Genomic DNA, 26,404 nt, shown 5'->3' on the forward strand with positions numbered 1-26,404 from the left:
GGGTATTTATAGATCCCAAGAGGATTCAAATTTGGGCTCTAAATTTTAAATTCTCTTGGGTTCCCGATGCTGGTGGTGCCACCGCCTGTCAGTAGCAATGCCACCGTCTGTTAGTGTCTGACACTGACAATGTATTGGCGGTGCCACCGCCTGTCAGTGTCTGACACTGATAGTGTATTGGCGGTGCCACTGCTCGACCTCTCGAGTGCTGGGCGGTACTACCGCCCAATCCAGTGGTACCACCGCCCGATCCTCGGGTTCTGGGCGGTGCCATCGCCCAGTCCGACGGTTCCATCACTCGACCTTTACCGGTCATTGGTTGGGCTTCAAATCCGGCCCAAACCAAGTCATATTCGGGTTCAGTTGACCTCTAACTAGGATATAGGATTATCCCTTAATCCTAACCCTAATTATATACAAACTACATGACTGAAAATATAGTCCTAAGCAAGCTTTCAACCGGCAAACGTCAAGTCTCCTTCCGACGAGCTTTCCGGTGATCTTCTGGCGGACTTCCGATACACCTTCGGATTTCTTTCGGTGGACTCCCAGTAGGCTCCTGATCTTGTGGCGAGTTCTGCGAGTAGCCGAGCCTTCTTGGTGAACTCCGCGAACCTCCGACGATCTCTTTGGTGGACTTTCGAAAATTCCGACAAGTCCCCGAATTCTTCTCGGTTGGTTCCGGTAACATCTCCGATGGATCTTTGGACTCTCAAACACCCATCGAACTTGACTCTGGTATCCTTGCTTTATGCTTTCAGGCTATCGTAGTTAATCCTACATACTTAACTCAATAATATGGATTAGATCAATTAACCCATCAATTGATTTTATCATCAAAATTCGATATTCAACAATGTCGCCCCTAGATTTTCCTATACGACTAGGATTATTTAGGATCTGTGTTTAAAAGTGAATTGTTCTCATTATCATGATCTCATCATGATCTGATTCTTATTGTATAAATCCATGGACATCACAATATATTTATGTGATAAGTAATATAAAATATAAAATATTATGATAATAAGAAGTAAAAAGATTATGTGTCATGTCACACATATCATCACTCACGTGATTGGGTTGTAGGGCACCTATGACTTACACACATACCCCAAATTAGGGTTATTGGCTAAGGAGGAGAAGGAGAGAGGAGTATAGGAGGTGACAGCCAAAAAGGGTCTAGCTAATGGCTCATTTAGTTCCCTCCTATAAATAGAGGTCTTTACTAACTTAACCCTAATAGATCATGCTCTATTAGGTATTAGATCTTTATCCTTTAAAGCCTCTTAGATTAATGGATCTCTACCCAATAATCTCTCATTGCTTCTTATTGGATATTATCCACAAGATCTAATAATTCAGAAGCTTACTGGATATCCAATAAGATAGGGGGCTCCAACGGATATCTCATATACAAATCTCTACTCGTCGCAACACTTATCATATGTGTATGACCTTCTAGGTCTAATATCGAGCTGGTCATGAGTCATACTTGTTAGAACTCTTTCTGACTCAGTGAATCATCATTTTCATAATAATTCACTCGACTTATTGATTACAGATATACTAGGCCATTACGTCGTAGTCCCCAAATGATATAAGAAAATTCAATCCATTGGACATGTCTATCCTTAGTTACTATATATCTATATTCTCTCATCCATCTAATATCCTAGAGACTGTATACAAGGCATGGTGTTGTTAGGTCCATATGATTTCTACTCGAGTCTCGCTCTAATCAAATTCTCTTGAAGAACTCTTTCTCTCTCAATCTGAATAACCCTAGCCAATGATTTGTCTGATCAAGAACACATGATATTCTTCTCATAACACCGAGAGTGGATGATCCTCTATCAATACTCAATTACCCTCGTAAGATTGGCTGTCACTCCTAATGATCAATTGTGCTAGATCTAAAACTCTCAAACCTATAAATCCAATATCAAAGAGTATAATACTTATACAGGACATTCTTGGTGTTTCAAATCTAAGGACCAGATAAACAACTATGACTATAAAATCAATGTTTGATGGTGAGGTATTATCAACCATCCAACATTCCGTGAGCCGATCAATCAATGAACTCATTCTCCATTGAGCACCTACACTATATCCCTAGTGTCACTACACGAGCAACTATGAGGCCAACTATCTCCATCATATGGACGGATATATAACACACTAGTCTGTTTGATTATCTCGATGTCCTTCTCGAGTAACGTATGATCGAGATTATTTATGGTCCATATTTAAAGACGAATCCGTCTCATTATCACGATCTTATCACGATCTGATTCTCATTATATAGATCCATGAACATCACAATATATGAAATATGTAACATAAAGTGAAAAAATATCAATAATAATAATAAGCAAAAAATTTACTTAGCATCTCACGTATGCTATCACTCATGTGATTAGCTGGTCAAGGTGCTATGGGTCAATGGCACAATGCCCTCAGTTGAACATTCATTGAGCGAGTTGCCATGTTGACACTTTTACAACATGAGCTCTCTTTCTAGCGTCAAAATAATAGTGATGATATCGGTGATACCTTAATCAACCTGACTCGATTTAACACCACATGCCCAATAAGTCGGATATGACTAAAAGGGGGACTCGGATGCGTGCTCGAAAATTAAGGTGGACCCGGTGCATGCTTTGTGATCAACCTATACAAAAATTAAGAACAAGTGAGTTTTTCCAAATTTTAGTGAATAGTAATTGATCTCAAGTCAATAGTTGATCATAGTTATTATTATTATTATTATTATTATTAATTTTTTTTTTTTTATGTAAACGAGGGATAAAGGGAGAGCATTTTATACCAAATATTCCCCGTCCTGCCATCTATGATATATGGACTAAATATTTTACGAACTATTATTTTGGATTGGTATATTATTTGATTGTTGATCAAATTTTACTAACAATACAACCACATATTAAGTTATGATCCAGGAAGAATATTTTCCTTATTAACACCATTAGTAAATTATTGATTTGGAGACAATTTTATCCTTTGTTTGCACATTTATGAGGTAGTTAATCGTAGAGCTGTAGGCTTGAATTATATATTCATCGTTTATGATATATAAAAAAATAATTATACTGGATAATTATTTCTCATCAACAGTTTCCTCTGATTAATTGAACTATATAAATTATATACTTTCTATATTTAATTATATATTCATAAAATATTTTTTCGGTGAAATTATTTCTCATCAACAGTATCCTTTGATTAACTGAACTATGCAAATTATATATTTTCTATATTTAATTATGTATTTGTAAAATATTTTTCTTCGGAAAATTCTTTAATTTAGCCTGATAGGTGACTCACTAAGTTGGGATTGATCCTGAACCACTAATCTAAAATATTTAATATTAATAATATATATAATATTTTATTTTTAGGTAAAAAGTGATATTTGAGAAAGCTGAGTCTTCGTATGGTAAAAATATGAAAATGGAAATGTCGGCAGTAAAAAAGGGGGAAAAAAAAATGGCTTGCTGTATATCAAAGCCATTTGGTGTTTTGCTCCTCACGTTCTTGAGATGGTTCAGAATTCGTCAACGCACAGACTCTTTAACCCTCACGAATACATACGGCCATCCATAGGTAGAAACTGTGTGGGGCCAACTATTCTGCAATCACGATGGTGGTAGTCGGACGGGTGAGGAAAAACGGAAAGGTCAAAGAATTGATCGGTAGCGGAGTGGAAGATTGACGTACATTAGCCGGGGGTCCAACCATCTCCCAGACCGTAGAATCTTAATCCAATGGCCGAGGGACGCCGAGCGTCATTGCGAATCAATGGCAAAGTCACCGCGGCAGCCGCGTCTCACTTTAATATCCGCGTCTTTCGTGGTTGGTTCTCGAAAGGAGAGAAATTCCCTGTTCCTTTTTTTCCCAAATCACCCGAACAATCCCCAACTCCGAAATCACCGAGATAGAACATCGAATTTGAATTCAGTTTCGACTACTTCTCCCCTAAGTTCCTACGCCGATCGTGAAAAGGTGGCATTCTCATGCGATGCTTGGTGAGTTTCCCCCTTTGTTTTTCTTGAGCATGCTTGAATTTGGTCCTATGGTTTGATTAGTTTTCTGGAAATATCCTATTGTTTAGTGTGAAGAAATTTTAGTTTCAGGGCTTTCAATTTTATGTTTTTGGTCGGAAAAATGAGATCGTTGCCCCCTAGATCTTGGTCGTTGATTTGCAGGTGAAGGAAGTTGGAGGCTTAAAATTAGAGTGTTTTGTGTGATCATTGTGCAATTTGATTGATGTTTCTCTTCTTACAGTTCGGTATAGCCATCTTAGTTGCTACGACTTTCGTGGTGAAGCTTTTCACATAATCTATGTTGAACATGACAAGCTAGTTTACCTTGTTAACAGGTTTTGTTGATTGTTGATGATGATGTCAAGGCCCGTGGTTCTTGTTTTTCTACTGGTAATACTTATAATCACATCGCAGTTTGAGTGGAAACAGCAACTTGCGAATGAAATAGAAGCAAGCCCAATCATCTCACAGAAGCAGCAACAGATTTCAAATAGAGAAGAAATCATTAAGGAAAAGGTTAGTTTAACATAAAAGACAGTATGTTTATGAGTCGATGAAACCAAGCTTTTAAATCATCAAAGGTGCATGTGTTGTGAATAAAGATGCTAGATTTATGAGAACGATCTAGGATTCTTGATAGGGGTTTAGTTAATTTGTTGGACTGAACCCAAGTCAAGGTTTGGACCTGACTAATGTGGTTCAGGCCTTCGCTTGAGCCACCCAGCACCTGGGCTGTGCCTAGTTGAATGCCTCGAACGCAAATCGAGGTGCTCAGCCCTCACCTTTCCTTGCCTTGTTCTGGTGTCTATCTTATTTTGGTGAGATTGTTGTTTTGAGAAAAGAGGTTGGCCATGTTCACTGCGACCCACCACAATACTCTGGATTTTAAAGCTTTAAACAAAAATTGTTTAAAGCTGAAACAAAAATTTCCAACCTTGTTCACGTCAGTCTTGTTTTGTTTAACATGATCCTCCAACATCATGCTTAAGATGGCATGATCTAAAATTATGTATCCATGTAGCATTGATAATTGTCTTAGAAATTGATGCTCGTTGGAGTAGGATTAACTAGTTTTTTGTCCCTAATTTGTTTCATGCTTTGATTTTCAGCCCAAATGAGATATTGGCTTTGCATGCACTTGTTAGAATTACTCCTCTGCTCAATTGATAGACAAGAAAAAGGTTGATGGTTAACTTTTATCTTGACAGGGTTAGTGTTACTGATATTATATATTGACATGGTGTCTTACAATGTAGTGCAATCAGCTATTTATCTAGGCACAGAACTGTGTGGTGGCAAACAGATGTTCTTTTCTTGACATAACATAAAATGAGATTGTTTATTCTTCTATTGATGGTGCCTAATCATCGTAAAGAACTTTGAAAAGTCATCTGTGTTATCTTCCAACTGTGACTATAAGAGTGCTTGACTTGCACCTAGTACTGCAACATCATTCATCATAGTGGAAACAAAGACATTTTCACTGTTGCTCCTTTACCTTTGACAAAGATAGTGATGCAGGATTAATTTAATTTTTTATTTAAATAAAACTTATTAGTTTAGGGGTAGTTTGCAAATGTCATAAATTGTCGCTTAGCAACATCTTCGATATATCTAATTCAGTCCCCCAAATTACTGAAGAAGAAAAAGAAAGCAAATGCAAAAAAATGGAAGAAGTTAAAATTTGATCTTGATTGAAGATTATTAATACGAAGATTTCATCTTTTCAAGGGAGATATATTATTCAAGGAATATTGGATTTATTTTCCCAAATGAATTGGGTAGTTATCTATTTCTTTTCATATTATCTTTCCATCATATGTTTCTTTTCCTGTCTCTTTCCTTCTTAATTCCTCCTACATCAGATAGTACCTTCTTGTTATCGTTGAATGTCAACTTCATCACAGTTGTTCACACCATCAATATGGTAGCTTAGGCCATGCTAGCAATTGAGGTGGTCGGCTTGAGAGCATTTACAGGTGTGGTTTTGAATGGTTTTACTTTAATTTTAACATAAGATATTGGCTTGTGATGTTGCATTAGGTAGGATTGTCGTTCCTTAGTAACTCAAGCTTCAAATGGCAAGCCCCTCGAGACTCTTGTTTCTCCTAATCCCTTCTCTTCTATATCTGTTCTCAATGATGGAATTGTCAAGGGCAACTGGTGTGATTAACTTTTCCTCTTTATCTTCTATCCTTTTAATGTCAAATGACGATAGTGTTTCTTTGGTACTTGGTTTTATTAAATTCTACCTACCAGTACCAAGTTTGTAGTGATCATGTCCTATGCTTGTGATGCAGTTTGCTAAATCTCTGGGTAACTAGCACTAGTTGCTCCAATCTCTAGTTGCTCCTTTTGACCTTGTATAGATTGCCTCTTGTTGTTGCTCACCTCTTGTGTCCATTTAACTCAGCCCATGTTTGGCCTGTGACAAATATTTGATGGGCTTGCACTTTTATGTAGCACTGGTTTAACAGAACACAAGATCAATTTCTAGGCAAGAAAAGAAAGAGGTTGCTTCTAGAAGTCATGAAGTTTAACACAGATCTCAGTTGTATCATCATAGCTTGTTTGGAGAGGTACTAAGTGAACTATTCTTTTCAGAATTGTTATCTCCAGTTCTTTTCCTGCCAACTTTTATAGTGATATTTTATGATACCTTTAATGCTTGTACATGTGTATTCATATTTTTATTGGTTGACCCCAGTTTGAAATCTGACTGCTATTGCTACCTTTTATTTCTGTTTTTATATTTATGCAATGGAAAACCTACATCGTGCTTTCAGATAATCTTATCACAAGAGAAGAATATTCAACGGCTAAATGAGCTTGTTCAGAGCCTTCAGCTACAGTTGTTGCAATGCCGTGGCAGCAACAACACAATAAATGATACTGGTAGTTCCTTTACAGCCAATGGTAACGAAATCGAGAACAAGCACATGTTGGAGGACTAGTTAGAGCTATGTTCCTAGCCGCCGCCTTGCTGTCATGGTTACTCTTTGCGAGAGATGCTAATATTACAAATTGAAGCAGTTAACACACAAAAATCGGCTAAAGATTAGGTAGATGACTTTCAATAAATCCATGGATCCCTGATCACACCAAAGTCAGTTACCCGAGGTCTTTAGTTGTGGGTTTATGAACTCTTTTTAAATTAAAGTAATTTTCTTGTATGAATGAGTGATTATTTGATCTTTAGTAAATTCTTGTAATCATATCTACCTACCAAGTCTTTAAACTCCTGTCACACACTTGGCGTAGCCTTTGTAGAGGCCCGCCCTGCACAGTTCAGCACTGTGATCAATCAGTTTTAGTTCTTGAAGTAATGTTGCTAGCAGAGAAAATTAAAGCCCATGGAATGCCTGTTGATATTGGTCTTACCAGGTATGGCCCTCGGACACATTGGCATGCGACTAGCTGCATTTTGTATCATTACTTTTTTAGTTCTAGATTAAATCATTTGCTATATTTCAATAAGTTCAGTGGGTTTTTTCTTTTATTTATATTTTTCTTGGGTACATATTCCATCTACAAGTTATGTTGTCGAATGACTATTTTAGGCTTCTCTGGGTAGCTTGTCTGAACAACTGCATGAATGAATGCACTGATTAGGAAAATTATCTGTTTATATTGCCTTGACATGACATTCCAAAATTTTCAAGATGGAGCCTATGTATGTATATTGGATTAAATTCTTGAATTGTAAAATGATGTGAGAGAATCTATGAAACATCAATTAGTAATGAGCATATGTTATCAATTGAAAATTATATATATATTTGAACTAGTTTTCAGGAGTTTCAATTGAATATAAATATCTTTGACTTGGAATGATATGAGTTACATTAATTTTGAATGAAATTATGTTGAATTTTGATCTTTATTGAAGATTAATATGATTCAATTTCAAAGATAATTTCTTCATCAACAACAACATATCATGCAAACATGTAGAATAAACTTTTTGTAATTCAAACCCATAAATTGAGGGGCTAATTGCTTTTTTTTTTTAAAAAAAAAATCTAATTTAGTATAATTTCAGCTTTTAATGAGTTAGAATACTTGGAAAAATGTCGTCTTAAAAGTATCACATTTTAGTCTAGAATTATTATTTTTTTAAGAGTTTTAGGTAATTTAAATAGTTTTTGGCTCTGAATGATAACGAGTTCTGATTGTATAAGTTGTTATATTGATTTTTAATCTTAGATTGAAAATTAGTTTAATTTTATTCATAAGCACTCTTTCATCTTATTTGTCAACTGAAAGAGGTTTGACACTAAAAAGAAAAACTTTATACTTTTGCACTTGGAATAGTTAATCTCGCTTGTGGTTTGGTTAGATGGTGGCATATGCACTTAGGAAAAAAAATTCCTAAACAGAATTAGTCCGATTTGGATTTGGATTTTATTTTATTTTATTTTTAAATAAAAAAAGAAAGAATGTTACAATTATATGTGGATGTATAAGAGTAAAATATTTTAGATGCATTCAATATAATTTTAAATTGAGATACACTCAACTATTGAATCCTCATCATAATAATATTCTAAAATACTCCAAAAATAAAAAAAAAAAATAAAAAAAAGAGAGAAATGAGTGTTACGATCATAGGTGGGCATAGATGTGTAAGTGTGAGATGTTTTAGATAAAATTTATTAAAATATATTTTATTTGAACTGAAATACATTTGGTTATAAAATTCACATAACTTTAAATGGTTTCAAACGAGCACAATTCTACAAAACATGATTCTAAGAAGGATCGTAATTAATTTTTTATATTGTACGGTGAATTTATAATAATTAATTATCAAATTGACATATTTTTTTATAAGTTTTATGAACCAATGGATGTATTTTAGTTAGTTCATTTTCGAGTATAACAAAGCCGACATCACAATTTTTACAATTCTATTGTTATTACATTATTCTATCAAGGATTTTAGTGAATTTTATTTTTTATAATTTATTATTTTACGATAATTAATTATGTTTTTAGATAGCTTAATTCAGTTTATTTTTTAGTATAATGAGATTAACTTCAACCGAATTATCTCCCAGTTTCATAATTATTATTGGAATATAAATTTTTTTTTTTATCAAATTTATTATTACCTAATTAGATTTTTTTTTTAGTATTTTAGTTGTATAAATGAGTGTATTTTAGTTTATTTTTTAATGTAACAAATCAACTTGATCTCAACCTTTCACAATTCTATTAGTACATAATTCTAATAAGGATTTTAGTAATTTTTAAATGATGATTTTATGATAATTATTTATTAAATTTAACACACTTTTTTTTTTTGGTTGGGTTCTATTAACAAGTGTATTTTTGTAGTGAGTCATCTTCCATGAAAATATGTATTTATTTTAAGAAATATTATATTATATTTTTTATTTTATAATAAATTTAAGATAATTAGTTATTCAATTTAGTATTATTTCTTTATAGGTCCTGTGGATTGGTGTTTTTAATTCATGTTCATATATAATAAGGTCAACCTTCATCCATTTATATCGTACACATGATGTTTTTCTTTCCTTCTTTTGTCTTTTAGAGAAAGAAAGAAAAAAAAATACTTTCATCTATTTGCTCGCTGACACATCATTAGAAAGATTATATTATTTTCTTATAATAAGTTTAAGATAATTAATTATTTAATTTAATATATTTTAATTCATCTTAAAACATAATAAAAATTGGATTTATAAGTTCCTACGTTAAGCTGCTTAACGAGAACTTACGAACAGTCGTTTGCAGAATTATGATCGTTCATTTGGCTTATAATTTTTTTTTCCTTTTTTATTTTTTTTTTCTTTCTTACACATCAAGTGTTTGTTAAATTATTTATAAAAACTATTTTTTTAAGAGCCGTCAATCTAGTTAATTTATTTTTTTAGAGATGCTACGAGACGTGAGTAAGATTATAACTAGATTGATCCTTTACGGATAAACATTACAATGATACATCATGACCTAGATAATCCCAACTAAGTCGGTGATATTGACATGAGGATACCTCACGATTTAAATAATTTCAATTAAGTTGATGATATTGTGTTACACATGACGATTTTCTTTCTTTTTTTTATCTTTAAAAAAAAATATCATCTATTTGTTAGCCGACACATCGTTACCAAAATTGGAACGTTGACTAAAAAAATTTCTTTCCGGCTCCAGGTTGGATGCATGATTGTAGAAGACGTAGACGCCACAAGATAGCAAAAACGTGGGCTTCTCTCGTTCCGACAATTTGGACCGACCTGTTGGATTTAGTTGGCATTCCAATCTTAACACCTACCTTTCCAAATCCATCATCCGTAGTGGTGGGATTTTGCTATCCCACCAAATGTGCAAAGTGAGATCCCGATACAGTACGGTGTTTAGTGCACAGTACCATAGATAGATAGATATATCATCACCTGTCTAAATTTGGTTGACGCAATCTGTCATCGACACGGAAGCACCAAAGGTAATGTATATTATTTATTATCCATGTAAATGACACGTGCGTTGTACACGTCAAATCCACTATTGATGTCTGGGAACCATAATTAAAATCAAGCTTCCGTCTTGCTTTTGATTTCGTCTCAATATCATAGGACTTAATCTACTATAAATATTTTAATATAAATAAAACACCAAATTTATTAGTCTCAGTCAACATTTACAGATAATTAACAGAGTGGTGCAATTCAGATTAGATTTGACGTTGACCGGAAGCCTTTGACTTTAAAGCTATTTTCTTTTCCTAAACGTGGTTGAATGTTTTTGGACATAACGATAAGAAAAATAACAATTTGATATTCCCTTATCCTCTCTCTCTCTCTCTCTCTCTCTCTCTCTCTCTCTCTCTCTCTCTCTCTCTACATCGAAAAGAGAGAGAGCTTTGTTTGATTATTTACTATTGACTTGGACAATTGCCCACAGAACTAAGTAAGAGGAAGATTGACATTACAATGTTCCTCTCTTTCTTGACAAAGTCTGTCTGAAGGAAAGAATACAAGCGAAAGACAAAAAATGTTCCAACTCATGTGATCTATGTATTTGTAATATCATGAACATATCTAAGTCTTAACTGCGGATTCATGGGATGAAAGAGTGTAACATAATGTGATACATGATCAACACCCAAGACAGGTCGAACACTTAAACTCTATAAAATTACTTTTTTTTATAAGACCCAACAGCCATGTAGTCAATCACAAGTAGCTGAAACAATTAAGACTTTATTGATGTTCTTATAGTAAATAATAATTAAAAATAATGTAAAAGTATATGAAAATTCGAGTTAAATAAAAATTGGTACCAAAATTATTATCATTTTATTTTTACAAAAGATATTTAATATCGACCTTACGAGATCTAACCTTACCAAATAACAGTACGAGATAGTGTGGTAATAGATTTGGATAAAAAAAAGAGAAATATTTTTTTTATATATAATACGCGATGGCTTCTATATTAATTAGGAGTTTAAATCCTAAACCCTAAATCTTTTATGAATTTGAATCTTATACTATTCAAAAGTTAAGGGTCCATCATAGAAACAAGGAATATTAAGAGATCAATAATGCAAGAGCTAAAGAACATCAATAGAGAGAGAGAGGTGTTTAGCTTTTTTTTTCTTTTTATTCGTTGGTCCATTTATTTTATATTATTGGTGTTTGAGATTCTTTCTCTTTTTTCTTGCTTTCACGTTATGGGAGATGGCAATAATGCATCTATGAGGATCAAATCAATCTCAAATAATTAATTAATTAATTAATTAATTACACGTAGAGAGAGAAAGTAGGAAGTGATGACAAAATGTCAAATCGATTGTAATTTGAATCGAATAAGAATGACCTTTTTTTTTTTTTGTCAATATTCAAAACAAGAAGAGTTAGAAAAACTGATGGTTTTTTTGGTCACCCAAATATTTATGCTTTCTTGGTGCATTTGAGAAAAATGACGGTGTGGGATGAACACATGACTTGCATATAAAAGTCAAAGGAGAAGCCATTTCCAAGGTCAAACCCAAAGAGAGGACCAAGTAAAGTTGGCAATCTTTGAGCGCCTCTCCATGCATCGACAATACATCGATTGATACGCGCACGCACACCCTTAACATGTCGTGAAAACCAAACCCTAAAAAGCCAATAAACTTCGATATATAATGACCATTTACTACTCAGCCTCGCGCGTTGACTTCTTCCCTCGTTGTATCTCTTCCCTTCTCCTTATTATAAGTAGCCAAGCACCGTACCAACTCGCCCTTCCTCATCATCGACACCGCCTTTCTTCTGCCTTCCCAAAGCTTTGATTCGTTTGCAGCTATCGTTCGATTAGGATTGATGGAGGGAGTGGAAGTCCCGCCTTACTTCTTGTGTCCTATATCGCTCGAGATCATGAGAGATCCGGTGACCCTTTCCACCGGCATCACCTACGACCGGGAGAGCATCGAGAGGTGGATCTTCTCCGACAAGCATGAGATCTGCCCGGTCACCAAGCAAGCGTTGACGAACCTCGACGTCACGCCCAACCACACTCTCCGGCGGCTCATCCAGGCCTGGTGCTCAGCCAATGCCTCCGACGGCGTGGAGCGCTTCCCCACCCCGCGTCCCCCGGTCGACATGACCCAGATCGCGGCCCTCCTCGACGAAGCCAAGCTGCCGCAGACACAGATGACCGCGCTCCGAAGACTCAAGGCTATCGCATCGGAGAGCGACCGCAACAAACGCTTTGTCGAGGCTTCGGGTGCTGTCGACGTTTTAGCCTCGATCATGGAGAAAAGCATCCACGGCTCGACAGGTGTTCTCGAGGAAGAACTTATAGTGTGCGATGGATTGGAGTCTGCAAGTGCTCCCGATGAAGCCCTCGCCATATTGTGCTCTCTCCAACTCTCGGAGAAAAGCCTCCTCGGTTTGATCCATAGGGACGTCAACTTCGTTGAACTGTTGACCAAAGTGTTGGGGCGATCGAGCTACCGAATCCGAGCTTACTCGTTGCTACTCCTCAAATCCCTTGTGTCGGTGATCGCTCCGGCCCGTGCATTGTCTTTAAGGGAAGAGTTCTTCGAAGAGCTCGCGAAGGTCGTACGAGACGAGATCTCACACCAAGCCACGAAGGCAGCACTGCAAGTTCTGGCCGCTGTTATCCCCTGGGGGAACAACAGGTTAAAGGCAGTGAAAGCCGGGGCAGTGCGAATGTTGATCGAGCAACTGCTCGATGAACCAGAGAAGAGAACGTGTGAGATGATCATGGTAATTCTATGTCAGCTGTGTGGTTGCGCAGAAGGGAGAGCCGAGTTGGTCGAGCACGCAGTAGGGATCGCAGTGGTGTCGAAGAAGATACATAGGGTGTCGCGGCTGGTGAGCAGGATGGCGGTGAAGATACTGTGCTCGGTGGCGAAGTCTTCGCCATCTCCGGCGGTGCTGCAGGAGATGTTACAGCTCGGAGCTGTTTCCAAGATGTGTTATGTGCTGCAGATGGATTGTGATGCGCAGGTCAGGGAGAGGGTTAGGGAGATATTGAGGTTACACTCCAAGGCTTGGAGGAATTCTCCCTGTTTAGCACCTCCTTTGAAGGCTTCATATCCCCCTCCTCCCTCTACATGAGAGGATAGATAGTTAATGTGCATAAAAAAAAAAGAATGTTAATTGATTTATTTAATTCTTTCTAATCTCAATTATTTACCTCTTTCCATTTCATCATGTCTTGTGTTTTGTCATGACAAAATGTTGAACTACTTCTTCCTGTGAATTTTAGATGTGATGTATGTACATATATATATATATATATATATATATATATATTATAGGGGTAGGTTATTCTCCCAAACCTTGGTATATGTGCATTTGATTTCCTATCATATATGTCAGATGCATTTTCTAATCAGATCTAATTGGGTTTGACAAGGTTATGGGTAGAATACATATATGGATTAATCGTTTATTTAAGTAAATTTGAATAGTTTAGAAGTTACTTTGCATAGATTGCAACATGACAACATCCATAATAATTCTAATATAAATTTCTATTTTATCCGATGAATAAAAAAAAAGAAAAAAACCATATTATTATTATTGTTATTAAAGATATTAAATCATGATTGAAGATTTTATGAAGATTGATCATCAATCAAAAATAATATTATCTCGTTAGGAGAAAAGAAAAGATCATATGTTCGATTTAAAGTAATTGTAAATTTTTTTATTTTGTTTTTCTTATACTTGACATCATATAAAACGCGCTGTAACATTGTGATGGATGAAGTTCTTTCCGACCTTAAGGCCACACCTATTTTTGATTCCAAAGTTGTAATCTAATATGGCTTCACAAAAGTTCATTGTATGCAGTATAACAACACCCTAATGCCTAATGCCTAATGCCTAATGCCGAGCCGAGTGAATATTTATCGGATTAGAGGAGAAAGAGGAAAATAAAAAGAAACCATCAGTCATTGATTTGTTGGATTCCAGTCATATTAATTTCATTTGCTCGTTATAAATTTGGTTTTTAGGTTATGTGAGTGGTGAATTTTCTGTACATTATGGGGAAGCTGATTAAAATATATCGAATTTTTCTGAACCAGTCAGTTTAGTTTACTCAGTCCGGCGAATTCTTACCGCGCCCTTCTCATCGAAATGTAACTGCAAGAATTGGCTTCTTCAGACACTTTCAAAGAAGTTGATCGGCAAAGACATATGGAAATAAGCCCTCGTTTCTATCCTATCATCCCCTTTTACGTCACTCAGATTGGTAGAACATGGAATTGGTTTTTGACGGATATGTTTCTGGTTCATGAGATTCTAGCTGGTCAAAACCAATGCTCTCGTGTTCCATGCATGACAATCCCACTGCATAAATTAATACAAACCATTTCTTAGTATGGATAATTTGAGGACCGGTGGAAGTGACTATCTTGAATCAAATTTTGGCAGGAACGAGGACAAGATTGATTGATGTCTACTTGGAAAATAATGCTAATAGTCCACATACTACTATCATTAAAGATCCCCCCAATTTGCTGTCGTTACTGATATTACATCAACTACAATTGCACAGCACAGCAACTGAGGGATATATATATATATATATATATATTATGACAGGGAAGCTTTGGACTGATCCAACAAAAGATTGTTGTCACTTGTCAATGATACTAATATACCTAAAATGAAAGGTATTAGGTCTTTATATTTGCCTTCCAAGTGGGTCTTTATAAACTTTGCCTCTGCTGAACAGGTCATACAAACAATAAAAATTTTGCTGGAGAGAGCTCTAAAAGGTACAAGGAGCCATGTAAGAGCTGACCTGCTCAATAGTCGTCGATATCTAACATTTTCAGATAGCAAACGCCAAACAAGTCAAGCACTGCAAGTTACACAACTGAATTTACCTGTTCAGATCAAAAGCACAACTCCACATTAACTATATGATGGTGGTGAGATTCCATAGGAGAGAGAGAGTATTGATCTAACCAAGAAATGGGAAAGAAACAATCACATACCATGCTTATCTATCTGCTGCTAAGTCTTTATCAGAGTACAGTTACCATCCTCATGAGAAGATGCTAGAATTGGCCCTTCCGTGCTGGATCTTCCTATCGAACCTGAATATACTAGTGACGATTACTCCATGTTGAGGAATCAAGACTTGGGTTCCTTTTGTTATGAGAGATTAATCAAGACTTACAAGGAAGAGCAAAGCAGCAACCTATCAGGACTATACATGATTAAGAGAAAAAAAAAATGACTATGTACCTCTGCCTACAAAGTCTAATACTGCGGCTCACCAGTTAAAAAAGACCACACGTAACTTGAATGGTATATACTACAGAATATGAACGAGGAACACCAAGTCAAAATTACATATCTTCCTATACTCAGGGTTGAATAGAAAGATAGGTGCATGCAACTTGATTCAGTGATTGCCATGCACAAGGCTCTGCAATCCTAACAGTCTGCTTCGGCGTAGGCTATAAGATATCGATACAAGCTAAACTCATATTACCAGCCATATACAGGATTCTGTACCTGAGGTGGCAAAAGACGCAAATCAACACTATGCTGCTTACTGTAGTCCCGTGACCCAGGTATTGCGCCTGTGGTTAACCTCAATATTTCATTTCCCGTGAAACAATAGTGAGCAAATGCCAAACCCCCATCCACCACATCTGACAAACTTGGCATGGAAATTGATTTCTTGATCTTCCGGCCGTAAATTGCTTTGTCACCATTCATGGGTTCTTCATTGTTTAAGATTTTGTCAAGCTCAGAGTACTCCATAAACCTCTGAGTTGCAGCCTCCCATGACAAGTTATGTCTCTGCTCAGGGGTAAGTGGTTGAGGGTCACTGGCCATTGCTTCTTTCACTCTAGAAACGAAATCCTCTGAGGTCTTGTAAGTTAAACAGTTAGGAAATGCCCTGAAAAATTCATTTGATGGGTGATCGGCACAAATAACAAACTTCCCCATGGCAAGAGCCTCTGCGGTTGCTGTGCACAGGACATCACTGACGCTAGGGTTTACAAAAACTTTGTACCTGATGAAATACAATACAAAATAAAAGGAAAAGAATAAGATGGAAGTAACAATAAGGGAAATGCAACAAGAAACAGCAAGCTAGACACTACTAAATGATCCTTACTCATGAAGTGAATCGTCTGCATGATCCCTTCCTCTAAGGAAGTTAAGATTCAGGTCCAACTTCTTGGCAACAGATTGAACTTCCTGAGAATCCTCGCCATTTCCATATACATCTAACTTAAAACCTTCCAAGTCACTTTTGTGCTTCGCTAACAGATCTATCAGTTCCCTATAACCTTTTGCCCAAACCATCTTTCCAAGAAAATATGCTCCTTTGGAGAATGCCTGCTGCCCATGCACCCTCTCAGCTGCTACTTTTTCTCCGATCATAAGAAACTTAGGATTTACACCATGAACATTGCAAATAACAGACTTGGGTAAGTCCTGTGTTGCTGCAGAAAGACGCAAAACCTGCAGAAAGACTAACACTATTTTGTTAAGATACACATTTTCGCTAGCAGAATATCTGTTATTATAATGCTAAACATGACCAAAGTTAAGTACCTAAAATATTGGACTACCAGGATAACTGAATAAAATCACACAAATAATCTGAGGAAACAAGCTCTTACCTTGTGACAGTATGCTCTAGTGACCATATTGTTTATATGTTTCACAAGAAATGCTTGGATAGCTCCATTTTTCTCTCTTTTGATGTACTCTAAGTAATTTGTGTGCACAATGCCAACAACATGATTAAACTTATCCGTCCAGCGCTTTCCATGGTGGTACCAGTTCAGGTGCTCTGGCTCTTCCAATATGGCAATGTCAGCTTCTTTTGAGGGAATAAATTGTGAAGTGTCTCCAGCAGGTATTATGCTTCGCCTTTCTTTTGAGAACTAAGACCAAAATAAATGTGTTAAAATTCTAGCATTTGAACATTTTAAAGTAGAATACATAGCATCATGTGGTTACCTTTCCTGGATAAAAAGATATTTTGAAATCTGCCTTAAAGCCAACCCTCTCCTCCAGCCAATTTCGTATATAAGCTTCTTGTGCTTCAGGAGAACTAAAGCTCAAGTTGTTAGGATAAACTAGCTCCTGATCTGATTTGCAAAGCCAAGGAACAACCAGTGTGACAGCTTGCTTTGCAGACTTTGCCAAATAAGCAGCTCGAAATAATGGGTTTACAGCAGTTCCTGTCATCCATGGTAGACTGGCAGTTGTTACTATTGCAACATGGTGCTTTCTATCTGCTGACTCATTCTTTACGAAACTAGTCCAAAATCCCCCTTCATAATGATGCCCTGTATTATGAAGCACACTGGCTATCCTTAAATCAAGTTCATCACTGATTTTCTCGTTTTCATATAAGGACTCTTCCTTGGCATAAAGAGAATGATGGTACATGACCTGATCTCTGTGCCTGCTGCACAAAGTTTCGACCATTTTTACATATATGTCTGCACAAAAAAAGATGTTAAATCATACCCAAACCCATATCCAACCATTTGATAAATAATTGCACATAATTATAGATTTAGGAAGTGTCAGTAAGCCATATCCCTGAAGTTCTGTCAAAGCATGCAAACGACATGAGATGTCCACAGAATAGAAAAGGGATTTAAATATGAAGAATTATAATTATGTGAAACAAATCCAATCGAATGACGAATAAAAGAAGATGATAATCATGAAAGTGATTGACCAATTTTTGCAAGATGTATTAACACAGGGTCAATATTCTTAGGTTATAAAAATACAGATCAAAATATCTCAGAAAGACAGCATAACATTTCACATGGCAACTTAGTCCAGACTTTTTTATTTTTCTTTCCCATCAAGAGCATACAACAGAAACAACCGTAACTCCCAAAATGTTTGTTTGGCTACATGAATCTTTTCATTTCATTAGCTCTATCGAGGACAATGTCACCAGTTAATCAAGAGAAATCGTCACTCATGAAACATCTTCTGCAGCCACATTTGTTCATGCTCCTACGAGGCTCGACCATCCCAAATATTCCTCACAGTGACTTGACATCAAGAATATCCCTCACACAGAATTTGGGGGACATTCAACAGCAACAAACATAGAATCTTAGCCTTACACAATGGACCACCAAAACTGACTTCCTGAATTTCAGCTTTGGTGTCAATCGATTTAGCTATTTTTGCTGGGTTGATTATAACCACACAAGAATCTTCAACCTCGAATCAGAGAAGCACTTGTTAATGGTTTACTCTAACAGTGGTTGAAGATTCTATAAAAGATTTACAACAAAAAGCAAATGTGTTATATATAATTGTCACGATCCGACTTGAGTGGGTAACTAATCCATTGAACCAATAACCCATGATACTTAAGCCCAAGTTAATGGTAATAGATCCTCTAGCCCTTATAAGTCCATTCAAAACATCTCCTACTTTTTATGTAAGACTAAAGTGGATATCCTCATCAAAGACCACTATAGTCCAAAATCAATGTTTGGTGCATATGAGGTCTAGTCCAATGGTGGCTCCACTATATAATATGCATTCTGGCTTGTCTATGTATACTTCTTTCCTACTCGGACCCCTCACTATGTCCGTTACTGTATCGATCCTGATACCATTTGTCACGATTTGCAAATATCTAACTAATTAACTTATTGAGTTTGAACCATTTGTCCAAAATACTTAATGGTAATAGACCCATCTAATCCTTATAAGATGTAATCGAGGTATTACAATGATGACTTTAACATTAAACAAAATCCTCATAACTTATTCAATAAGATGATTAAAGACAAAGAAACAAGTGCACGTAAATTTAATGTTATGATCCCTTTATTTTCTAAGCTTTGAATAATGTATTATTGAGTTAGTCTAGCTCAATAAGAGTCGGATAGGGGTTTATTTGATATTTATTTATTTATTAAGAGTCCAAGTCCTGGTGAACTCTGGGTGGAACTCTATAAATAAGGATATATCAATTTTTTTTCGACAATCAATGAAATATTATTCAGTCTTTTAACAAGCCCTAGGAGGCCGATCCCCTCGAAGTGATTACAGAAGTCGATCCCCTCGAAGTGATCATCCTTTTTTCCCTCTTCTTCTACGATAAAACCTTAGGGGTCTTATCATTTGGTATCAAAGCAGCTATCCTCGGTGTTCTCGTTGTAATTTCTCATAACACATCGCCGCAATTATCATCATCTAAAAAATAAAAAAGAGAGAGAGAGAGAAAGAAAGAAACGACAGCCACGACCAAACCCCTCGCAGTGAGAAAGGGCTGCTGCTTCCTGGCCAACGACCACCGCCACTGCTGCTTTCCGACCAGCGACCACCGCCATCATTGTTTCCCGGCCAGCGGACCACCCCCATCCTGTTAGAGCAAGAAAGGGCTGCCACCGCTATTTCCGGGCCAACGGACCATCCCCCTCGTCGACCCTTGGTGACGCTGCTCCCAACCGCGCCACCACCGCTGCCAGCCACCGCAGCCTTCTCCTCAACCGCTCGCGATCCTTCGGCGTCGCCAACGGCTCCTTATGCTGTGCAACAGAAACAGAGCTCCCTTTACTACCGCAGCCACTAGTTGCCATCATTGCTTCCTCTTCTCCACCAGCATCAACAACAGCCGCTGGTTGCCATCATAGCTTCCTCTTCTCCACCAGCATCAACAACAGCCGCCAGTCCCTCCACTGCTTCCTCTTCTCCACTGGGACCGACCCTTGGCAACATCGCCTCCCAGCCACGCCCTCAACACGGCCTCGGCTGACGCTAGTCTCCCAACCTTGATTGATACTAGTAGCATTAACAATTTTATGGACAGTAAGATTGCTGACAGATTGGCCTACCACATTGAAGGCTGTGACAAATTCGAAGTAAAGGTTGCTGATGGATGGATTTTAATTTGTGATAACAAATGTTCGAAGATAAAATTGATTATACATGACCAAGAGTTACTTGTGGACTTCTTTTTGCTACTCTTGGAAGACTTCGAAGTGGTGCTTGGAATTGAATGACTATCAACCCTGGGTGATGTTTCTTGGAATTTTTCTAAACTAATCATGAAGTTTTTTATTAATGGAAAGCAAGTGATCCTAAAGGAAAGACGTGGAAGTAAGATCACAATTGCCACTAGCCATCGGATGGAGAGGGTTCTTCAAAAGACTGCAACGACTACTACACTGAAAGGCCGACTTATTACTTACACTATCAAAAACTGGAGACTGTTCTTACTTGATCAACGGGTTGTGATGCGTCGCAGATACCCTTATTCTAATTTGCTAAAAGAGAAGCTCTCTGAGTTTGATACTACTTAGCCTTGAGAACAAGGCTGATTTGAAAGGTAAGGAATTGTTAGGATCCCTTTATTTTCTGAGCTTTGAATAATATTTTATTGAGTCGGTCTAGTTCAGTAAGAGTCGGATAGGGGTTTATTTGATATTTATTTATTTACTAATTGTCCAAGTCCTGGTAGACTCTGGGTGAAACTCTATAAATAGGGATATATCTGTTTCTTTTCGGTACTCAATGAAATATTATTTAGTCTTTTGACAAACTCTAGGAGGTCGATCCTCTCGAAGTGATCAAGGAGGTTGATCCTCTCGAAGTGATCATCCCTTTTTTCCCTCTTCTTCTACGATAAAACTCTAAGGGTCTTATCATTTAACTATATTCAACCATATCTAATCAATATATAAAAGATAGAAAACTGATGAACTATAAGTTAGGCATCCACAATTAAATAGCAATCAACTAGTAAAAGGTGCTTTGTATACATTTTTTACCAAAATTAAGATATAGATCAATACAAATAATGTGATCCCTACCTCTTGTCCATCAATACTCATTTGAATAGATAGCATAGTAGATTTTATCAATATAAAAATTCAGAGCTAGCTATCTAACAATGAAAGGAATGAGATGTGCATTTTTTTTTACCACGTCGAATACCAAGATGATCAAATAATGGCCAAGATTGCTTGACAATATGTGCCAGAAGTTCTGGAATATCCAGTGGTGGAACATCCTGCATTAGAAAACAATAGCCAGTTAGCAATTCATTAAGCAAACGCTAGATACAAATAAAGATGTCATACCAGATGCTGTGATAACTAAAAAGTTATTGTCATTAAGATTCAACATTGTAGATAAGCACAAAGTAATTCAAATAAATCAAGTGTATTTCTTTTCTAAAATAACTAAGATGTGTTATATGCTTACAATTACAAATCACAAAACAAATCCAAATTTCAGGAAGATTTTTAATGAATTGGAAGTTCTTTTAAGTCTACTAACCATCGTTCACCTTATCGGTTTTGTACCGGTGTATCGACCAGTTGTCAGTACAGTACGTACCAAACCATAATGTACCGATTCATGATATGATGGGACATACCAACAAATTGATATGTATCGCCCATACCGATCCCCTATCAGATCGATACATACTACTCGTACAAGACAATACGACAAACCTTGCTTCTAACCACTGATAGGTCATAATTTCTTCCTTCCCTCAGCCTGTTCCTCTCTTTCTATATGAAAAATCATTTTAAATTTAAAAAGTAGCAGTATGCATTACACAGTTCATTCTTTTTTTTTTTTCTCTTGTATCCAATTATGATTATGGTCTCTGTCTTCTACTACCATGTTTGAACCAATCCACGAGTCAATAACATAAGATGACAGACATGCATAGTTAGAGATGCCATGTAGAGACCACTATCAAGGATGAGAAATATAAACATTTTGGACTTCAAATAGAAGTAACAAAAAATAAAGGAGGAAAAGATGAGAAGCTCATAAAGGCAATGGAATTTGCAAAAAAAGAAATATAACATATCAAATAAAGTGTTTGGGATTTGTTCGTGAGGCATGCAATCTCAAGTACTCTAGCATAATATGCACTTTAACATGCTATTATCTAAATAATATGATACTCATAGTTATGTTGACTCTCGAGTCCTCCATTCATAAATACAAATAAAAGAAATATGTTCCAAAATACATTTGTACAAAGATAATTTTTTGCAACTTAAAAAGCAAATAATACTACTAGAAGAAGAACAAGCCTTCAGTCTCTCTTTGTGGTCAACAACCGTCAAAATTATGATTGCCAAAGAACAGGGATGTTTACTAAATGGATGCTACACATTATGCGCTAAACAAACTAATTATCATCACAATTGATCCTATCTAAATAATTAGTTAAGTACATAAGCAGATAGATAAACCTTATGAAAGATCAAATATGATTATAAGTTGATGCATCACCTGTTGTAAAAGCAACTCATTTAATATTTAACATAAGATATTCAAATAATATACAAATTTATGAAGAATTCAAAGTAGTTAGATTTTCCCAAAAATCATGCAGCTCATAGTTTCACAAATCACAACTAATATAGACGAATTTTCATAATGGTTCAACAAAAGGGGCAGAGGAAGTCCAATTATAAGGGTCCGACAATGTGTTCTGGAGAGGATTAGATATCCATAGCCTTGCTCTCAAATCAGAAGAGGCTATTTTCTTCATTTCAACTGAAAAATCTCAGGTCTTAGCGGAGCAACCTCACTATCGCATCAATGATTGCTCTCCTGATTGTTCTAATAATAAGAATAATATTTATTATTTGAACCACTTTGGGTACCCATTAGTAATTATATTCCTCTGCTTGACTTATTGTTAGAACCCTAGCGGATTCTAAGCTTGGGGTTGATCTCTTTAGGGGATCGACCTTCTTGGAACTCTATAGGAGTTCCTTCCTCCAAGTTGTTGCTCAAAGACTGCTAAGAATATTCATCTATTGCTTGTCAAAAGAGGATGAATCCATGACTATTTAGAGGGCTTCTAAATCCTAACTCCTAATAGGACTCCTACTCAAGACTCCTACTTCTAACCAACTCCTAATAAGGCTCCTACTCTAAGAAGCAACCTCCCAACTAACCCTAACCCTAGCCGGCCTCTCCACCTCTTTAATAGGGGTCGGCTAGGTAGGTTTTACATGAATGCCCCTTTCAATAAAATTCAATTAGGACTCTCCTAGCTATAGTCCTAACACTCATACCTAAAATTTGATCCAAGATAAATCATATCAGATATAGAAATTCTCAAATAACATCTAAGAACAAAATTTATAATGTAAAATAAAAGAAAACAACAAGAAATAGTTTAAAAACAAACCGTTGATTCTTCAGTTTCCTTGCAAATCGATTGCTGCAAGAAAAATAAAAAAAGAAAAATAAATAAATAACACTCCATGGATTAGTTTGAAATGCTAACCATATATGAGCAGATACGAAAGTACTTAAGATAGTGACGGTTACAGTTAGAGGAATTATGGTGATTATCACAGTTCTATCATCATTTGAAATTGTAGTGCAACTTTTCAACATCAAAGTTCTTATATATAACTAGTAATTTCTTATACATGATATGAAAATCGCAAACTTTAGACATCAAACTCACAACATGAAAGTGGGAGTCAGCAACATTTGACATTGTCACAGATGATTATGTTATGTTCTCTATGTTAATCTTCATGAAGAGGATATGGTGACAAGACATAAATCAGTATGTTCACGAGTAACGGATTACACAAAATATCTTGACATTGTCACAGATGATTATGTTATGTTCTCTATGTTAGTCTTCATGAAGAGGATATGGTGACAAGACAATAAATCATTATGTTCACAAGTAACGGATACACAAAATATCTTGCTTCTAACAACATCATATCAAAACATAATGTTGCCTCAGTATCTTGTTCTTAAATCTTAATCCCAGGTCTGTTATGACATATATGTCATCATTAGTCCAGCTATCCTTTTGGCACCAGTAGTACATTACCAACACAAGTGGGAAATGAAGGTTCAATTGACATGATGCTAAGACATCACCAAGTTAATAGTCGATATAAACTAACTCTTGCAGCAAAATGTTGTTTTTTCGTAATATTTCAAGGAAACCTTTCAGCAAAATGTTGTTTATGGTATTTCACTTGTGGTTCAGAACTCTACGAGTTCAAAGTGCATAATGCTAGAAGATTTATTTTTAAAGGAATGTGGAACTGAAAGTTGCAGGAAGCATCTTATTCTACCACACCACCTTGTTATAGAATGTAAGCATATTGTGCTTGTGGTGATTTCAGGACAATACCAAACAAAAGAAGATCAGGAGTCCATAAATAATAAAAAATGCTTACTTTCATGCTTTGTACATACCAAATCAAGCAATGAGTCTCAACTAAAACTCAGTTAGGAAATTTTCAATAAAATCATAGGCAATGCTATGATAACAAAACAAGTTGTTCAAAATCATCAATTATGTGCTTTAAAACAAGTTTTTCTGTTAGATATTGTATTATAGTCTGCATCTGGTTAATCTTAGTGGAAAACTGATGAATTAACTCATAGTTAAACCCATTGATATGGCTAATTGTGGTTTGTTATGGATGAAATGATGATAGACACAGCAAATATAGATGTTAATAACTAGATTCGTATGGAGGCTAGCTGATTTTTCAGCCTGGATGCTTATACTATCATGAACAGAATCGGAGAACAGGCTGCTCCAGCATCTTGAAAAATTTTAGGGGCATAAAAGGACCTTAATTCACTAATCATTACAGATAAATGGTGGCAGAATGTTGTAACTCAAGAACTATATATATATATATATATATATATATATATATATATATATAGAGAGAGAGAGAGAGAGAGAGAGGAATAAAGCCCTTACCAGGCTCAATTTTACTTTCTCGATAAACTCGCTGCTCTTGAAGGTCCCAAATATCTCAGTTGATTGGCTCTTCCGCTCAAACTCCTTCAACCTTGTCTTCAGAATCCGAATTGGCTCCCATCCCTTGCCCTCCTCAACAATCTCCGCCCTCCCCTCCTCCCACATGATCTTTTCCTTACTCTGGTCCTCATCCCAACTGAGATCCAGAGCCGCTCCAACCTCATCGACCTCCGAGACGATCGCGTTCTTAATGGCTGACAGATCGAGCCGGATGGTCGCCTTAGGGCTCCACTTCTCCAGCACCCTCCGGCCAAACTCCGGCGACGAGTAAGCCCGCCGAATCGCCGACAGCTTCGGCTGGATCCGCTTCACGAGCTCGAATTCAGCGATGGAGGGCGACGGCAGCGCCGCGCCGGAGGGGGGAATCGCGGCCGAGTTGAGGAAGTGCTCCAGCTCGCGGTCGGCGAGGTTCTTGAAGGAGTTGGCCCTCTTGCGCATGAGCTGAAGGTCCGCATCGGCGGAGTCGCGGACCTCGCGCCACCCCTTGGAGAGGAAGGAGAGGGCTTTCTCGGCGGTGCCAGTCGCCAGCTGCGGCGGCGGCCTCTCGGCGCCCAGGTTGAGCATGGCGGCAAGATGAGGGATGTCGTGTCGCTGCTTCTTCTTGGTGCTTTCGTTTAGGGGTTGGACGGGAGGAGATTATTTGGAAGCCTCGGTCAGTCAAAGGGCCCCACGGGGAAGGGAGAGATTTCACAGCGTGGCCACGAAGGATATGCCGCTGTCGACGGGGGCGTGACGGGGAAAGAGTCAAATGGTGGAGGGAATGAATAGGAGGATATTCCCGGGATTCCAACAACACCTGTACTTTAGGATTCGTTCCAACCTAGATTGTCTTTAAGTAGACGGCAAAGTGAATAAATGCGGTTTTTTTTTTTTTTGCAATGATAGGATGATGAAAGACGTAATTTAATCCTAAAATCTGACTATAGAATCAGTGATTTTACTAGACAAGCTAGTGAATGTATTTGAAATTTTTATCTGAATTTAATTTTTCAACAAAAATTTTATTAAATAAAAACTTGAAT

The 26,404-nt window shown here is 36.8% G+C and overlaps 2 protein-coding genes across 3 annotated transcripts; one reads left to right on the plus strand and one right to left on the minus strand.

The window, feature by feature from the left end:
* Positions 1 to 12,326: 12,326 nt before the first annotated feature.
* LOC103971295 (E3 ubiquitin-protein ligase PUB23) lies at positions 12,327 to 13,760 on the plus strand. The gene has a single exon (XM_009385287.3). The coding sequence runs from the start codon at positions 12,410 to 12,412 to the stop codon at positions 13,670 to 13,672; it is 1,263 nt and encodes a 420-aa protein (XP_009383562.2). The 5' UTR covers positions 12,327 to 12,409; the 3' UTR covers positions 13,673 to 13,760.
* A 1,469-nt stretch (positions 13,761 to 15,229) lies between these two features.
* LOC135597187 (digalactosyldiacylglycerol synthase 1, chloroplastic-like) lies at positions 15,230 to 26,034 on the minus strand. 2 transcript variants are annotated; one of them, XM_065089808.1, is made up of 9 exons: positions 25,323 to 26,034; positions 23,760 to 23,792; positions 21,515 to 21,602; positions 17,561 to 18,048; positions 17,218 to 17,484; positions 16,707 to 17,056; positions 16,094 to 16,601; positions 15,568 to 15,669; positions 15,230 to 15,456 (listed from the first exon to the last, which is right to left on the minus strand). In XM_065089808.1, the coding sequence occupies exons 1-8, from the start codon at positions 25,944 to 25,946 to the stop codon at positions 15,661 to 15,663; spliced, it is 2,367 nt and encodes a 788-aa protein (XP_064945880.1). In that variant the 5' UTR covers positions 25,947 to 26,034; the 3' UTR covers positions 15,230 to 15,456; positions 15,568 to 15,660. The 2 variants fall into 2 exon arrangements, with proteins under 2 accessions (XP_064945880.1, XP_064945879.1); XM_065089807.1 differs by lacking the exons at positions 15,230 to 15,456; positions 15,568 to 15,669 and having other exon boundaries at positions 15,856 to 16,601; positions 25,323 to 26,033.
* Between the last annotated feature and the right edge of the window lie 370 nt (positions 26,035 to 26,404).

The sequence above is a fragment of the Musa acuminata genome, chromosome BXJ1-11 (assembly GCF_036884655.1).
Source record: "Musa acuminata AAA Group cultivar baxijiao chromosome BXJ1-11, Cavendish_Baxijiao_AAA, whole genome shotgun sequence".
Lineage (NCBI taxonomy): Eukaryota > Viridiplantae > Streptophyta > Magnoliopsida > Zingiberales > Musaceae > Musa > Musa acuminata.

Bases quoted from the DNA above. Each gene is read 5' to 3' on its own strand.
- LOC103971295 (XM_009385287.3), top strand. From the start codon at position 12,410: ATGGAGGGAGTGGAAGTCCCGCCTTACTTCTTGTGTCCTATATCGCTC.
- LOC135597187 (XM_065089807.1), bottom strand. From the start codon at position 25,946: ATGCTCAACCTGGGCGCCGAGAGGCCGCCGCCGCAGCTGGCGACTGGC. The intron at 23,793-25,322 runs GTAAGGGCTTTA...TTTTTCTTGCAG, and splicing joins AGAAAGTAAAATTGAGCCTG to CAATCGATTTGCAAGGAAAC. The intron at 16,602-16,706 runs GTAAGGATCATT...GTATTTCATCAG, and splicing joins GCAGACGATTCACTTCATGA to GTACAAAGTTTTTGTAAACC.